General features: G+C 43.0%; 2 protein-coding genes across 2 annotated transcripts; one reads left to right on the plus strand and one right to left on the minus strand.

Moving 5' to 3' along the window:
• Positions 1 to 651: 651 nt before the first annotated feature.
• LOC141967683 (taste receptor type 2 member 9-like) lies at positions 652 to 1,605 on the minus strand. The gene has a single exon (XM_074921725.1). It carries the CDS (start codon positions 1,603 to 1,605, stop codon positions 652 to 654), a length of 954 nt encoding a protein of 317 aa, XP_074777826.1.
• A 1,571-nt stretch (positions 1,606 to 3,176) lies between these two features.
• Positions 3,177 to 17,118, plus strand: LOC141974150 (meprin A subunit alpha-like). Its single transcript, XM_074933488.1, has 13 exons — positions 3,177 to 3,218; positions 5,292 to 5,316; positions 5,428 to 5,481; positions 7,163 to 7,203; positions 7,290 to 7,365; positions 8,204 to 8,321; positions 9,732 to 9,907; positions 10,114 to 10,335; positions 11,198 to 11,344; positions 13,829 to 14,044; positions 14,353 to 14,830; positions 14,929 to 15,098; positions 17,075 to 17,118. Exons 1-13 carry the CDS (start codon positions 3,177 to 3,179, stop codon positions 17,116 to 17,118), a joined length of 1,809 nt encoding a protein of 602 aa, XP_074789589.1.
• The last annotated feature ends 30 nt before the right edge of the window (positions 17,119 to 17,148 follow it).

Genomic DNA, 17,148 nt, shown 5'->3' on the forward strand with positions numbered 1-17,148 from the left:
AGCCGGAGTTCGCTGGTAAAAGCAGATCTTGTCAAACAGTAAAAGCCGAGCAGGAGAGCAGCGGCACGGAGCAGGGAAATCATGGTTTTGCATGAAGTGGGGCAGAGGGGGGACACATAAGGCTGGTGTAGGCAGTGGGCTCTCACCCACCCGTCCACCCCGAGGCCATTTCTGCATTGCTCTTTGCAAGGAGTAACCCCCTCTGGTAGTAACAGTGATCAACACAGTCACACAGAAGTTATAAACCAATGCAAGACAGCGATACAACTCAGAATATTGCAAATTACACACCAAAGCTGAAATAAATGTAAACCAAAATACATATAGACATATTGTTAAGTAGTTTCAATCAGCAAATACCAAAGCATTTTTAGAAGGTTTACAGTATTTTTAGTCCCCTTTGCGGCTAGCTCATATACCAGGCCTAAATTACTTTGTTATTGACAAAAATTTAAAGCAAAGTACTATCTAAATCAAATTATAATAATTTAACTCATAATAATTTACTGCAAAGATTTTCAATTCAGTTAACTTAGATGGTGAAGACAGTATCATCTACACTGGCTGGAGAGTTGCATTAGAGATTAAATTACTTGTCTTTGAGAATAAAATATCAACATCTTTAATGGGCTTCATCTTTTGTTACAGATCCTACTTCATGCAGACCTTGCCCTTCACACAGGGCAGAGTCCTTAGCAGTGCCTTTTCCAGTCTGGGATTGCTGAGAATCAGAATAAGGGAATGAACAGATGGAAAAACATACTGAAGTATTACAGTGAGAACCACCACAGGATTTTCCGTATTCGTGGCATAAATCAGCATCAAGACCAAACAAATAAAGTTAATGCTGTAGATGAAGAAAAAGGACAAAATAGATTTCATGGCCTTGATATGGGCATCCATGCTGAGGTCCTTCATTGAGTTGGTTTGCATCTTGAGTTTGTGTCTCCAGAGAGAAAAGAGGAGGAGGAGGACAGAAAAGATTACTGCCATGAATGATGTGGAAAATACTAAGCCAATGATTAACAAAATAGGGAAAATATGTTCATCCATTCTGACACTTGATACCCACAGATTTCCTAGGCTGCTAGAAGTGAGGTTTTGGCAGCATGTTTTATCAGTGAAGTCATAGGCAAGGATGCAGAGGAACAGGGATGAAAGCAGTAAACCCAGTAACAGCCATGGTACGATCCTGTCAATTTTTACTTTCAGGTAGATGAAGAAGATGTGCCTGAAAGTTGCAATTTTTATACAATAAAAAACACAAAGAAAAGCAGAAGCCCATAAATTGGAACAATTAAAAAAGGTATAAGTAGCTGAAAAAAGTTGGGGTGTGGGCTGAACATAAAAGCACCAGGGATAAATTGCTGAAAGAAAGTAATATATCCATGTGGTGCACAGATAGCAAAACCTGGAGCACCCCAGAACCAGCAAGATCTTCTCATTAGAGTTGAAGGTTTTCTTTTTGAGCCAAGTACCACAAAGCACAGAAACAATGAAAGCATTTATCCACATGCCAGCAAATGCCTGAGGTGTGATGATGACCATAGCGATGGCATCATATAAAGTGGTATTAAATTTATCTTGAGGGTAACAAGCTTCCATCCTCCAAGATGGGAAGCAGTGCTGTCCCAGACAAGTAGGTTGTTGCACCAAAGCTCAGCGCAGGTTGGCAGCTGCTGCTCTCTGTCACGTACGGAAACAGGAGCTTTATAGAGCTGGTGAGGGTGGGGGGTTTGGTGCTGCCCCTATTCAGATCAGGGCAGGTGCAGGAATGTAAATGTGGTGGGTATTCCCTTACCTGGTGTCAGTGTCAGTCTTCAGAATTTGAATTTCCGTGCAGAAGAGCTCTGTTGGGTGACACAAACAAGGTACATGTTTTTCTGCAGTGTACAGTGTTGTGATTTAGGGACTGTCCCATGATTGATCCCTGCCAGAATTCACGATTTCGGTTCTTCTGTCCCTTTGTTGCTGATGCTGCTCACGTGGTGGGTGCGCTCAGCAAAGCAGCCCGGGGAGTCACCGTCCTCTTTCATCCAAGAGTCCAGGAGCTGCACAATTCATCCAAGGTGCTGGGAACTGGAGTTCATTTGGATTCTCCACAGGCACTGAGAGCCATATTAGTTTTCACAATGGAATGCCTTCATCATAAGTGAAGAGCCACGTGGTAGGGGGAGGGCACTGAAGGAAAAGCAGGACTTTCTTTTAAAGGTTTAAGTTGAAGCACAGAGAGGAAAAGGGCAAAAATAAGCAAGACTCTGTGCCAGGTTCAAAACTCACCTGCTAGCAATGTGAGGAGTTTTAGGGATGGGACCGTACTGGGTTCCTGGCACAATGAAATACCCTGAAGCTTCCAAATGACCCGAAGTCCCGCAAATTGTGGGGTTTTAACAGGCAAGGCGTGTTAAGCTCTGTGGGGCACGGACTGCCTCTAGACTTTGGGTTTGTACAGGACCTCGCACACAGGGACCACCGTTCCCAACCGGGTCTTGGCTGATGCTGCGGTGTAATCAGCAAAAATTTAAATCACAACACAAAGCTATATAGAAATAAAGAAATAAACCACCAGCATTTTCTCTCTTCAGAATGATGCCCTTGTTTTCTGGAGGGATAGAAATGCAGGCACTACTCTTTGAAGATTACTATCACATGCTCCTAGTTGCATGGTTCTGCTAAGGACCGTGCTATAGCATTAACATATTGAAATGTTTTTACAGAAGGCCTGGAGTTCATCTCAACACCAAAACATGGTACCTAGCACATGTTTCCATTAAATCCATTCAGACAGTCCAGTGGCTTTTAATAAAAGTCCTAGTGAAATCTTCACCACACTTTATTTTTCATATTCCCTAGAAAATATTAACATTATAGCTGGGTTTGGGTGCAGTCATTCAAAAATATTATGGATCATTTAAAAACCAGTCATCTTTGACTGAAATGACATTAGAGATTGTCACTGCACTTATGGATGAGTATTGTCTATGGATAGTGTCTGGAAGCTCGAAGAGAATTAATTGCTTACATTAAACAACCCACTTCTCTGAGGCTTAAAATACAAGAATTAATGTGAAGCCAGGTGTTCTCCTGGTCCTTTAGACCTGCAAAAAGTCAGGAACGAGGTCATCAGACTCTCACGGGGATCATACTCCTGTTGTGTGTGTGTGAAGAGCAACCTTATGGGCGCTGGCCTCAACGCCGCTGCCCTGCAGCAGGTGTCAGTAAGAAGCAGCAGTTAATCAATCACCTACTTCTCTGTATCTCATTTGCCATCGCCTTCATGTCTAAAGAGGGTGGAAGTTTTACAGACCGGCTGGCAAGGAGGCAAATGTGTTCCTTTTTTTTGGTCTGTACCCTTGCGTCTAGGAGTCAGGGCTGGCTTGTGCCAGCTGGCCATTAGTGGATGACTTGCAGGGCCAAGCTGTGTTTCAGGAGGCTGGTTTGGCAATTGCTCTCCCTGTAACCCCCACTTTGCTGCTCCTGTGACAGCGAGGCTGGGAACTGATGGACAACTTTTGGTGAATTTAGTTTGTTTCATCTCTTGTGGCCGCAGTTTTATGGAATAGTTTGTGATCATGGCTCTGGGGGAAAGATACCGATGAGACATGTGGATTAACTACTCTGCACCCACCAATACCTCATTCCCCTCTCTGATCCCACTGGACTGATGGGATTGGCCATGTGGATGCCCCATGCAGGTTGCAGTACTGCACGTGCAACCTGTAGAGACCCTGGGCCCTCAGGATGGCCAGGCCTGACCCCCCCATCTCAGTCCGGTACAACTGCTCCTCTCCTCTCCCATAACAACCTTCTCACTGCCCGCACTGCCTGACAGCTGGGGTCTCCCAAGCTGGGGGGAAAGTCTGCTGGCAGGCTGCAGAGCACAGCCCGGGAGCTCCCTGATGAATATCTTGTTTTCCCCCATTACAGCCAGATTGGGACAGTCCTTCCCCCGAAGGATGGGGCTCCAGCGTGGTGCTGGGCACCTGAGCAAAGGGGAGGCAAAGGTAGCAGCGGCAGTGTGAAGATGGGAGGAGGAGGAGGTGCAGGAAGTGTGTGGGAGCAAGAGAGCTGCAGGAGCACCCAAAACCCCTTCATGTGGCTGCCAGGAGGAGAAACCCTCTGAACAGTCAGAGGCAAAGCTCAGCCCTGCTCTTGCCTTCTCACCAAGGGGACGTTCTTCTACCCTGTTTCACCCTGGCCCAAATGGCTTGTGTTCACAGGGAAGGACCTGGGAGGGATTCCCATACAGAACACTGGGAGAACACGGCTTCATAGGCACATGAGCAGGACCAAACCGGGACCCCTTGCTGCACTCTTACTCTGAGAGACAAACTCTTTGAGATCCCCTGAGGAAACCAAACTAACACATTTTGCTGGAACTTGATGGCTGGCATTCTGCTGATTTTGGACTAGATATTAGAAAGGATTTCTTTCCAGAAGGGGTTGTTGGGTGTTGGAATGGGCTGCCCAGGGAGGTGGTGGAGTCCCCATCCCTGGACGGGTTGAAGAGTAGAGTCGACACAGCGCTGAGGGATCTGGTGGAGTTGGGAACTGTCAGTGTGAGGTTAACGGTTGGACTGGAGGATCTTCAAGGTCTTTTCCAACCTAGACAATTCTGTGATTCTGTGATTACAAAAATAATGCTAGTTTTAAATTAAAGATTATACTTTACCCATAGAATTAGATTAAAAATGTGTTTGCATCTACCAAGAAATGTACAGGAATACGAAAAAACCCACCAAGAAAACCTTCTCTTGAAGTGATTTATTCAGTTTGGAGACCATAAGTGTCGTCTTCTGTTGTTACTTCCATACTCAGCTCATCATGTCAGGATGGGGCCAGGATGGTTTGTAAAGCAGGAGAAAAGATTGATATTATCTCTGAAGAAGTCACAGAAATTTTGGAGTTCAACAGCTCCTGATTGCTACAAGGGTTAATATGCTATGAATAGTTATAAAATGGGGAGGCAGATTGCTTATTGGGTTGGCTTACGGCTGTATTTAATAAGATTAAAATCTGCTCTTCCTTTTAAAGTCCAACTTTTTTTATGGCTCATGCTTATCAGTATTCTGAAGGCTATTTACCTGCAGGACACTATATCTACACTGGCAGGTAGCACCAGATGATATTCTGAAATGGATTTCTGGAGGCTAAGTTGTTTCACAGCGTTGGTTACCTGCTCCTCTGCCTTCATGGTACTCCCACTTGCTCCTCCGTTTTCTGGCTTGGTATCAGGGTGAGATTTCACTTCATTTGCCTGTGATTTTGAAACTGTATTTTCTATGTTTCAGATCCAAAACTCTGTTGAAGACACAGGTAAGGATACAATATTTTTATGTTAGTGGAAGCCTGTCAGTCATCAAGTGGGGAATTATATCAACTCATGTAATTTAGTCACTAACTTAGATGTATTATTTCTTTTGATAGTTGATGATGTTGATGGAGGGCAGCTTAGAAAGGACATTCCAGAAATCAACTCAGGTAAGTCAGGAACAGTAAATATGTCCAAAGTGTTGAGTTATTACAAAAATCTGACCTAGTAGCCTTTAGGAACCACAAGTCTGGCAGATGTGATGGCACCAAAGGGAACTGAAAGCTGCCTCATATCTGAGAAAAATCGCAAATGTATCAGGGATACAGTGACTAGTGCAGGGAGTTAAAAATGTGTGGGATGAACCCCAGCTACTTCTGGAGAGAAGGGAGAAGACCTCCACTTGGGAGCCTGGTAGCAGCCAGAGAAGATGGAAGGGCAGGAGCAGAGGGCAGAAAGGTCCATAAAAGGTTGGTGTTGGAAAGGGAAGATGGAAGGGCCAGGAAATTTTCACAACGATAACTTTGTAGGAAGCCCAGGATCTTAAATTTGGAACCACACTCAAGTGCTCTAGGGGAAGCCTCAGCAACCCTTGGACTGAACCTGCACCCCTCCGCACTGCACTCTTCTGCAGCGTGACTCCCAGAGAAACCTTGTCAGGGGCTCGAATTCACATTCTGCTTCACTGATGTGCATTTATTCTGAGTTGGTTTCACGTGACCAATGACCAAGACATGAAGCTTAAGTACCTTCATCTCTACCCCCAGGTAAAACTTGAGAGAGTTTTAATTTCCTGGCATTGCCTGTTATCTGCTTTAGGCTCTGGTGTAAGTTTCCTCTGGTGTTGCTGACAGAACAGAAATCATGTGTAAGGTGGGGGTTTAGTTTCATGTTTTTTTTTCTCTTTCTATGTACATGAGGAGAATATAAGTTATTTCTATAACAAAAGATCTGAAGATGAAGGTTCTGTGTTGGGATTGTGCTTATACAAGGGCATTAAATGTAAAGGTTAAGCCAGCAGGACCATACAGTGGCTGGGGTTCACGCTTCGCTCTGTGGGGGGAACTTGGCACCTTAAAAAAATCAGGGTCTAAAATCAGAGTCTCAACTGCTGTGTTTTTAAATAATGGAAAATGTGGATCAGCTGCTTACAACACAGGTGTCTGTTGCCAGTTCAAATCCATCCCCACCAGCACCATTCCAGAAGGCAAAGGATTCTCCCAAACTTTGTATCTACCAACCCAAGCGGATATTTTGGATACCCTTGTGCATCTCAGATGGCACCAGACATGTATGTTTAGGCAACTGGATGGACACACAGCTGTAATGGGATCTGAGACACATAGCACATAGATTTGATTGATGCATTCTGAGCTTGGGTCAGACTCAGGTGGTTGAAAAAGTGGACAGAACCTCTTCCGTCTCCAGAATCTTTGTCTTTCTCCTTTGATCATGTGGGGAATCCCAGATGATTAGCCTAGGTTAGGTAACTAGTTAAGCTATTAGATGCCTAAATTCTGGATAAATCCATTCCACCTATATATCAACTACAATGTTTAGAAGTCCACAGTTGTTTCAGAACACAAGCCTGGAAATAAAATCTCCTCTGGCCAGCTGTTATGAAATGGTTACAGAAATCTTAACTCCAAATTCTCCTTAGCCGCAGACAGAGGACAGGCATGCTCTATTGTGGCAATGGCTATTCATTTGCTTGTTTCTGGGCAGCAGCTCTTTAAAGAGAGATGGGTTTGTTGATGAGGCAGCCTGATAAATTGTGTCATCTTTGCAAAAAAACATATTGTAGTTCTTGATATATTACTCTGGCCTAAATGGTTGTTTATCTCATTTCAGAAACAGGAAGGAAGCTTTATGAAGGTGATATTATCTTACCGGTATGTGCTGCTGATCTAAACCAACATCAGCAAGAGTATAGACTGGGTTTAAAATGTTAACACGAGCATGTGGATCTCATTAACAGCTGGAGAGGAATGCTCTGAGAAACAGCTCCTACAGATGGAAGTTTCCCATCCCCTATATCCTAGCTGACAGCCTGGGTAATAAGAGTTTTTATTATGGTAGAACTGTACTCCTTGCATTAGACATACTCTGTTTTTATCCAGCTCTCCAGGGTGCTTTTGTTTCATTTGCTATTGAGTTATGCTGCATTAAGGTCCATGTTACTGCTAGACAGAGTGAAGCAACCCTGCCCCAGCACACGTTGTTTCCAATATAACCACCCCAGTGTCCAGCCGGAGGCTGGTGAACAGTCAGTTTAACTAATACCAGTGTGTCTAGCTGAGATATCTAGATAAAGAACTCAGGAAATCCTAATCTCAAGAATATGCATGTTAATCTACTGCGTTCTTCGTGCCTTATCTCTTCTTAACAGCCCCAGCTCAGAACAGGCAGAAAGGAAATGCAGATATTTTATACATAACAAAGTTCAGAGCATTCTCACGTCTTGTTTCCATTTAATTTTAGGGATTCTTTTAAATTTTGAACAATTTACCTGTAAAAACTAATAGCAAATCTGTGTTAAAATCTTCTCCTGTCTTTACTAGTCCTGAGCTCAAAGTTTACAATACTTGAAATGATATAATAACGTGCAGTACAATTACCCAACAAAACCTGAGCAACGCCCTGGATGTCCAAAAGCCTGTTTGTTTGTTTCAGCACTATCAGTTTGCCTAATAAAAGATACTCCCTATGACCTCTGCCAAAATTATTCCAGTCAGGGCATTCTGCTAATAGCCTCATGCTCTTTCATCCAGGTAGATATTTTTTACAATTTTAATACACGCTTGTTCATACTTTCTATCTAGAATTATAGATATTTATAATAATATTATCAAAGCAGAACAACTGCTTTTGTTATCCTCTGCTGTGTTTCAGATCTGAATGCTAAAGGGGTTATCCTGCAGGCGTTTGACATGTTCAGGCTGAAGTCTTGTGTTGATTTCAAGCCCTACGAAGGGGAACGGACTTACCTGAAATTTGAGAAGCTGGATGGGTAATTTTGTATTAACAACCTGGTTTGTACCACCTTGTTCGATACAATCGTTTTTCCCACTCAGGAGACATTTGTTTTCATTCTTGCTTGTAAAAAGGACATAAATACCTCTGTCACTTGTCTGTCCCAGTGCTTATTTGTATTACAGTGTAGACAAACCCAATGAACACAGACTAATCAAAGGTATTATCTGCATTTGCTGTTCTCTTAATATAAGAAAAATAGTATTTTATTTCCGTTTGCATCCTAGCTACTGAAGTGAATCCCTTTCTTGGCACTCTTTCAGGGAAAACAAGCATAAAACTTCCTCCTGGTGTTGGTTAGGGGCAGGGTATGTCACTAGTGTGCTGGCATTAGCATGTAGCTTCCTCCTCGCTTTCAAATGCAGGGTTTGGTTTACCTGACCAAGTGTTAAAGCCAACAACTTCTACCGCTGTGTAGGTCACCGCAGTTTGCCTTTGCAGTCAGCGGGGAGGTGGTGACTCTGCCAGGCCACAAACCATCTCACCTAAAATAGAAGTCTAAAACAGGTCTGGTGACTCTCATCCCAAATGCCTGTTACTGTCCAGGGACTGTAAACGTGCTAGGAAAGTTAACTCAGCAGCCAATGGCAACACTGTGACTGTCTAAAGTTAAGTCAGAGGATTTCTCCTCTTGCTGGGAGGGACCATCAGGAAGCTGGTGACACCAGCTAGTGTCTGTGTCTAGGAATCCAGTGTAGATCTGCCGTTGGGTGCAGGGAGACTGGTGCGTAGTATTTTTGGGGTAGTTGCTTTTTTTTTTTTTTCTTTTTTTTTTAACACACAGTGATGAATTATTTCTGAATGGACATGAGAAACTAAGATTTAAATCAGTACTTAGGATCCAAACCAGAGAAGCCAATGCAACTTGAGTTTACTGGAAGCTGCTCAGTACCTTTGAATATTGGGCCACTTCCTTAGGTACTTCAGTAAACATACATGTAGACAACAGCAAGCAGTGTATGAGATTATAAGGCATCTGCTGTGCTTTCTTGCACTGCTCATCTGCTGGTCCCCTTCCTATATTGGTTGAGCTGGGACTACGCAGAGTTGAAGAGAAATAATACTTGCCATCACCACCTCCTTGACAAGAACTGCAGCCAGCTGAAGAACACGCATGCACTGCCCTGCAGGGAGGGCAAAATGAAACAAGAAGGCAAATCACATCTGGGACAGGGACTCATTGATGGACTGTGGCAGAATGCTGAAAGTGCATGTATTCTAGGATTGCAAATCTAGTCTGGGCAGGACTGGAAAACTCAGATGGGAAACTCTAAAAAAATATTATTTTTTATTTCTATCTTGATCTTACCGTTGAGTTAATATATAGATTCAATTCATAGAAGATATTATGCAAAATGGGTACAATATCTGAGTCTTTCCCTTACAGGTGCTGGTCTTATGTGGGGGACCTTCAGAGTGGCCAGACAGTGTCCATAGGAGAGAGGTGTGACTATAAAGCCATTGTGGAGCATGAGCTTCTGCATGCCCTAGGATTTTACCATGAGCAATCCAGGACTGATCGTGATGACTATGTTCAGATATGGTGGGATGAAATTATTGAAGGTATGATGCAGATCTGAAATGTTTGAGAATTGTTTGTAGATGCATGTTCCTTCTTTTATGATGCCAAAATGTCTCTGTTGAGAATGGCGGCCTACATGTTGACAACTGGACCATTATTTAGTCATGGGTAAAGCATTTTGAAAAGATGCTACGTGCCAAATTTTATTTCTGGTCTTACCTAATCACTTTTGTATATTTTTGCCTAGGTTTTGCATATGCCTTTGACAAACACAATGATAGTTTCCTTGATGACCTCAATACCCCGTATGATTATGAGTCAGTCCTGCACTATGGACCATATTCTTTCAACATGAATAGCAGTGTTCCTTCCATTACAACAAAAATTCCAGAATTTAATGAGATCATTGGGCAGAGGTTGGATTTCAGCAGGATTGACTTACTGAGGCTGAATCGCATGTACAACTGCAGTAAGTTCTTCTTCTCACACATGTGCTTGAAAATCCTTACTCAAGCTTCATGAGAACATGGATGGACTCACGCAGGAGAAGCAGGAACATTTCACCCTTGAGAACCTGTTGCAATGCTAAGAGAAACTATGGTTCTTATGCAGCAGCAAGCTCCATGGTGGCCAGATCCCCATTTCCTTATAGAACACAATTGAAGTGAATCAAGGGTCTAACACTTTTCATTCACACAGGCCTTCCCATAATATTACTTGTAATAGTTACTGTTTCCTTCACAGATGATGATCAAGTAACAGTAGTCTGGAATTGGGGTCTCCAAAACCAGAGTATTTCAAGTTCTTTTTTCTACTTATGTGATGTTTGATAAGACAATTGGAGTCAGGAGCACAAACGGGGATAATCATGCTTTCCAGCTCCACTGGCAAAGCTATGAAAGCAAATGCTCGACATGCTGTACAGTACTGACATACTGTGTTAACACACACCGGAATATTTCCACTAGCCTCAGCAGAACTACTTCTGATTTACACCTCGAAGAGAAAAATGAGCTACAGAGCATATCCCAGGCAGGCTTAGAGAAAATGATGGATGTCTGAAAGGGAAGACTAGAATGTAGGGGCCAAGCTGGTTCCTTCAAGGAAATATTCAGCCAAGAATAGGTGAAAGAGATGTTTCTTTCAGGAGGAAACATCATTTATGTGTGGTAACAGATGTAGATGTGAAAGTCTGTATAGTCTTCAGCTATATTAAGAACGTATTTCCTGATGTTAGGTGAGGTATGTAAACACTCCAGAAGGGGGTTAACAGCAAAAGCCTTATTTAATATTAATGGACATAGTAAAATATGTTACTCTGTTCCTGGCAGCCTCGAGTCTCACCTTCTTGGACCAGTGTTCCTTTGAATACATCAATATCTGTGGGATGGTGCAAATTGCACAAGATGGTGCTAACTGGGACCACACATTGGGCAAACCAGGAGATGAAGACCATACTTTGGCGGGAAGCTGTGCAGGTAACAGGTATAGTTTTAGATGGTCGTTAGACTTTACCATGCTTTTATGAGATGTGAGAATAAAGATATACAGCGATAAGTAAGTCACTAGAAATACTGTTCTATTAATGTTAATCACTGTATGCCTTATGCTAAACATGACTCTTGAATTTTCAGATAGAGAGGCTAATAATTTTAATTTGAAATCTTTAACCCTTCTTTAAATATTCTCCCTACACTGTAGTATCTCATGAAGAAATGACAGTTTGAGACTTAGCTGCTGTAAATTGGTGGTAGCTCCATTAAAATGAAGGGAGCACCACCAGATTGCCACAACTGACTAGTGAAACTCCATAGAGTTCAGTCAGGTGAGACTATCCTGCTTTTATGCATATGTTACAGGATTTTGAGCGATTTTCTAGTTGTTTTTTTTTTAAAAAAAAACACTTTCCCTTTGTATAGGAGTTCACTTGAGGCATCCCCATAGAAGGCCATACATAAGCAGACATCACAATACACAAAATCTTGTTTGTAGACAAATTCTGACATTGAAACCAATCCCAGATCATGAAAACAGGAAGAGCTTCAGCAATGTGTCATGGAATAGGAGGAAACCACCCTCAGAAGACTCTTCTAGGGAGGGGTTGCTGTGTGAGGCAGAGCCGTATCAGGAGGGTGTAGCTGCTGGTAATTCAAAGTTCGTCTGAACTGCAACACATAGGAAAGAAGAAGGATTATCTGAGAAGCAAACCTGCAGTGATTTCCCTTCTTCCAAGGAAAGTGTTGCTTGGGGTCCTTTTGATCAAGGCTTTGGCTTCAACTGCACTGATTTAAATATATATGGAACAAATATGATTGTATTGAGTTCTGCAGTGCTTTGATTGCTGCCAGGACACGGGAACTGAGTAGGCTCTGTTGCTCTCAGAGGCAGTGTGGAGAAAATTAAACACTGTAGAGGAGCATCACATAAACAGTCCAAAAATCCTCAATCAAAAAAGTTTCTTTTGAAAATCACAGGCATGAGACTAGCTGGTCTGTGTACAAGTGGTCACAGTTAGGCACATCTGCTTCCCAAAACACGAGTGGTTGTTAGTCACAAAATTGTCTCATGGTGCAGGAGAGGAAAAAAAAAATTCTGAATAGAAAAAAAGTCATTTCTGTCGAGCCTGCTCCCAGGGAGGAGAGAGCAAGAGATGGCTGTTGGCAGTAACAGATCATGTTTGGTGGCTCACGCTGCATTTGGTTACAGTTTGGGGATCCTGCCGTTATACCAAATCTGCAGTCAGTGAGGAGGAGAGCAGGCAGGGCGGGGGGATGCTCCTATTCTCATCACATGTGGGGTTCGAAAGGGCAGATGTGCGCCTGGTGAAAGAAACAGTGCAAAAAAACAGCGCTTGGAAGACCCTCTGAGAAGGGAGCAAAATAAACAGGAGGGTTGTTTACATCCCGTCATTGGCCATTTCTTGTTTCTAGAGGAACAAGTCTGTTTGGCTGTTGTCTGACAGGCTGTTTTCTTGCGGTTTGCAGGGAGTGTGGTTTGCTGACACCGTAAAGGCTCTGGATGTGTGACAGAGCATGTGGCTGGGGAGCTGACAGAAGCTTCCTGCCTCTCATGGCTAGTGGCAGAAAATCAACTGCTCAGCTTATAGGAGGGGGAAGAAAAAAATGTTTAAAAAGTAGTCAGCCTTCAGAAGTTTCCTGAGGGCAAACGGGTCAGCAGTTAGTGGAAAATAAACAGGTTTATCGAATATTTGTAGGGGAACTTACTGCAGAAAGCTAGTCATGCTTATGGGAGCACATCCAAGCACAGGCATGTAGCCGGGAACAGCAGTGGAGTGGCATCAGGTGGCAATTCAGAGTCATTCTTCCCTACACGTCTCTGCTATTTGCATCAGTCATCTCCCAGACAGACAGGAGAGTTCAAACCCATAGATGCAGTCACAGTTTGGGAACGCCCTGTGTGATGCAGCTTGAAAATGTCCTTGCTGTCAGGAGAGACACTTCCTATAGAGAGGGGATGTACTGAGGCTCTTAGGTGAAGCTGATGCACTTGCTCAGTTGACTTCAAGAATTTAAAATTGGAATATATGGAACAGGGCTGACGTGGATGATGAGGGTGCAAGTGCTCATCGTTTCTAGGCAAAGAAAGGAGGACTCCACCTAATGGGACCCTTCCGATACTTTCCTAGTTTGTCTTGAAAAAAGTCCCTGCCCAAGTGCAAGCCACTTACATTTGCACATGCTGACAGGATTGGCACATGTACAGTTTATACTTAATTTCTAAAGAATGGAACAAAAAGTGTACCTTATTTCAAAGTATTTTCATTTTAATATCAATTTGCAATGTAGAGAGGATTATTTTCTACTGATTTTTGTTTTCCTACTTTGAAAATAATTTTCTAGCTCAGGCAAGTGGAAACTGCACTAAAGCTTATTTAGCATTGGCATTTCATTAGTGAATGGATCAAAAACTTTTTTCCCATCGCTGTGTTTTGTGCTTCCCAGATAGAGGATATTTCATGCACTTAAATACGAAAACTGGACATGCTGGTCAGTCAGCTCTTCTGGAATCTCGCATCCTTTATCCAAGGAGGAAGGAAAAATGCCTTCAGTTTTTCTACAGGTTAAATGGAAGTCCACAGGATAAGCTAGTTATCTGGATTAGGAAGGATGACGGAACTGGAAATGTTAGACGGATGGAAAGGTTGCATACTATTACAGGTAAGTGAAAGTGTGTTTTCTTATCTGAAGTGCTGGAAAACTTCATCATATGAAAGGTTGCTCAAGTGTCCAGTGTAAATCTAACCTTCATTTGCTTCAGTTGAGTAATTCCAGAGTTAGTGCCCATGAGAACAGAATTTGGCTCGGAGATGATTTCCTTAAGACTGTGCCCAGGTTAGCTAGGGTGAAGGGCATCAGACGATCACCGTACAAACAAACAGGTCACAGGACGCTTGAGGAAGGCACAGCTTGATTTGGGATTGTGTCCTGGACTTTCCGTTCTCACATGTATTTACTTCCCTCTTCAGCTGATGGAGAACATCACTGGAAATTGGCCAGCATTCCTTTCAGTGTCAAAAAAAAATTCCGGTATGGGTTTCAGGGCATCAGAGGAGAACCAGCCACGTCTGCAGGGGGCATTGCCATAGATGACACCAGCCTGACAGAGACAAACTGCCCCACCAACGTCTGGCACATCAGAAACTTCACGTCTCTTTTGAATAGTACTTCAAAAGGCGATTACATTGTGAGCCCTGTATTTAACAGCTCGGAAGGATATGCCTTTGCTTTACAGCTGTATCCTCATGGAAGAAATTCTTCATCCTACACGAATTACATGGGGATTACTTTCCATCTCTGCAGCAGTCTGAACGATGGCCTTCTTGAATGGCCAGCTGGACACAGACAGGTTATCTTGTCTGTTTTGGATCAAGAAGCAGATGTAATCCACAGGATGTCCCTCAGCCTTAGCTTTACTACAGACCCAAAACAGCTAGTACATGGTATGTCAGAGTGCATCAGTGAGAAATGTAGAAATGCAGAAACACAACTGGGCTGAGTGGAGATCGGCTTTAATTATTTCTATATTGTGGCAACACAGGCAGAAATGAGACCCTGCAGTGGGACAAGCCATCTATCACTGGAAGTTTTTCTCCTTCCTGCAACTGCTACATGAGCCCAGGTGTTGGCTGGAATACATTCCTGACCCACAGGGAGCTTCACTGGAAAAAATTCCTTAAAAATGACAGTCTTTTCATCTTTGCTGATTTTGAAGGTAGAGTATTATATTATCAGAATCTCCACTAGAACAGAGCAGCTACATACTCCTCTGTTTGTAAAGAGAGTACAAAAGATAAAAGTAATTAGCAAACATCTGTTTCAAGAACAAGGTTTTTAAATGCTTAGTGATTTCAGGTGCCTGGATTTTTTAATACACAATATGAAACCTTGTGGATGACCCTGATTCTCTGGTCCCTGAAAATCAGATTTTCAGGAGAGATTATACTTCCATGTCTCGATGATCAGTCTACTTAATGGTGTTCCCATTCACTACCACCCTCTGTATCACTTCCAACTTAATTGTTGTTTGAAAATGAAGAAATTCTTTACAGATTTTGAAAAACTGACAGAAGGAGTTATTGATCCAAATGTTCTCTTCTGAGGTTAGAATTTTTGTCAGGGCTGTGTGCAGCCTCTCTGCTCCGCCAAAGGCAGCAGGGAGGGGAAGAAGGAGGGACGGAGCTGTTTAGTGCAGAGGGCAGCCTGGCCTGCACATGCCCATCCTGTGAGAGCCACCTGTGAGATGGCTGCATTCATCTTCCCTCATGTTAGGTGTCCAAAAATAAACTTTCAAGACTCCCTGGTGGGTCATTTGAGAGCAACAGGTACCTCTGGGGAGCAGTTGATCCCATTCCATTATAGTTGTGATGAACTGCTCTTCTGATGTGCTGATCTCCACCAGCTGCAAAGAAATACATCACTAATAACTAATGGTAAGATAAACCCTTCTGAACTGATTTTCCTTTGGAAAATGTCAGTGTCTGGGAAGTAGGAACACTTTGTATAAGTAAATAATCATTAAACCAGACCTGATCCTAGTACAAGGGTCAAAGCACTTAGATCGGAGAGGACAGTTGAGAGTATGCTGTGGTAATCCAGACTCACTCCACACAACTGAGGGCTGTGAACACCAGCAGGCTGTGAACTCTCCTGGCAGAAGGATTTCTCCCTTGTTCTTTGTGAAAAAAAAAAACAAAAAAAAAAACAAAAAAAACACAACAAAAAACCCAAACAAAACCACCAAAGTTCTTGTTTAAGTCCAGCAGAGAATGAAGACATTTTTGAAACAAGAAGAGCTTTTGCAAGGTGGGAAAGCTGCTTCCCATGAATGCTGAACCAGGAATGTGTGCTGCTGAATAAAAATGCAAAGAGCAGTCTACATTTCTGGCATACAGAAGGGCCCAGCTTTTCTTCAGGTTATGTAGGGCATTTGGCAATGCTTCCAAGTACCCTTTAGCAATAAGCAAAGCAGCCGAGTCCTCTTTGTGCTTTTCCTGACAGCGCCTTGTACTGGGAATAAATCACTGGGGAAATTCACTCCTGCCTTGTCATATGGGTACCAGTGGTCCCAAAAACATTTGCAGCTGCTAGATGAGATTGTAGTTAAGAACTTGAAAGACTTGTTAGGAGACTTCATTTAGTCTCCAGTTATAAATGGATTCAGCTTAATTTCTAGATATTAAATCTAATATGGTCACATTTTTAAGGTTCTAGTCTCTGTATTTGAAGATTTATTTTGATACCAGGGTGCCTAAAAACTCAGGGACAATGTTACATTGCCCTCTGATGAAAGTTGCAGGTTGTCTCTGCATAACCACCGAGGGTCTGCCCCATGCCTCCCACTTCTCCACAAACCTTTCCACCCTCCCTCCTCACCCCCCAGTCCTGTTTCAGATCACCTCTGACCCAAGCTCTCTACTGCCTCACCCCAGCTTCCCTCCAGCTCAGTAATCCCAGGATCCCCTGCTGGGGATGAGAAAGATGCAGAGTGGAGCACCATGCATGCCTGCAGCTCCCTGCCCTTCCAGCTTCCCCTCCACCTCCTTCGCTGGGTGCTGCTGCAGTCTCTAGGAATATTTGGATGAATTATTGTTGCTTTGTTTCTTGCCCCTAGAATAAGCCTGAATGTCATCCCAAAATCCATTATGGAATTGTACTATATACTCCATGTATTATTTTCTTTTCTTGCAGATCTTACCCCTTTGATTACATCTGAAGTCCCAGTCCGTCCTTGAAGTTCCCTCAGCCTCTTCATTACAAGTGCA

This window comes from Athene noctua, chromosome 1, assembly GCF_965140245.1.
Source record: "Athene noctua chromosome 1, bAthNoc1.hap1.1, whole genome shotgun sequence".
In the NCBI taxonomy this organism is placed as follows: domain Eukaryota; kingdom Metazoa; phylum Chordata; class Aves; order Strigiformes; family Strigidae; genus Athene; species Athene noctua.

Excerpts from the sequence above, each read along its gene's own strand:
- LOC141967683 (XM_074921725.1), bottom strand. The coding sequence starts at position 1,605 with ATGGAAGCTTGTTACCCTCAAGATAAATTTAATACCACTTTATATGAT.
- LOC141974150 (XM_074933488.1), top strand. The coding sequence starts at position 3,177 with ATGGGCGCTGGCCTCAACGCCGCTGCCCTGCAGCAGGTGTCA. Across the intron at positions 9,908-10,113 it reads GTGGGATGAAATTATTGAAG|GTTTTGCATATGCCTTTGAC; the intron begins GTATGATGCAGA and ends ATTTTTGCCTAG. Across the intron at positions 14,831-14,928 it reads AAACAGCTAGTACATGGTAT|AAATGAGACCCTGCAGTGGG; the intron begins GTCAGAGTGCAT and ends CAACACAGGCAG.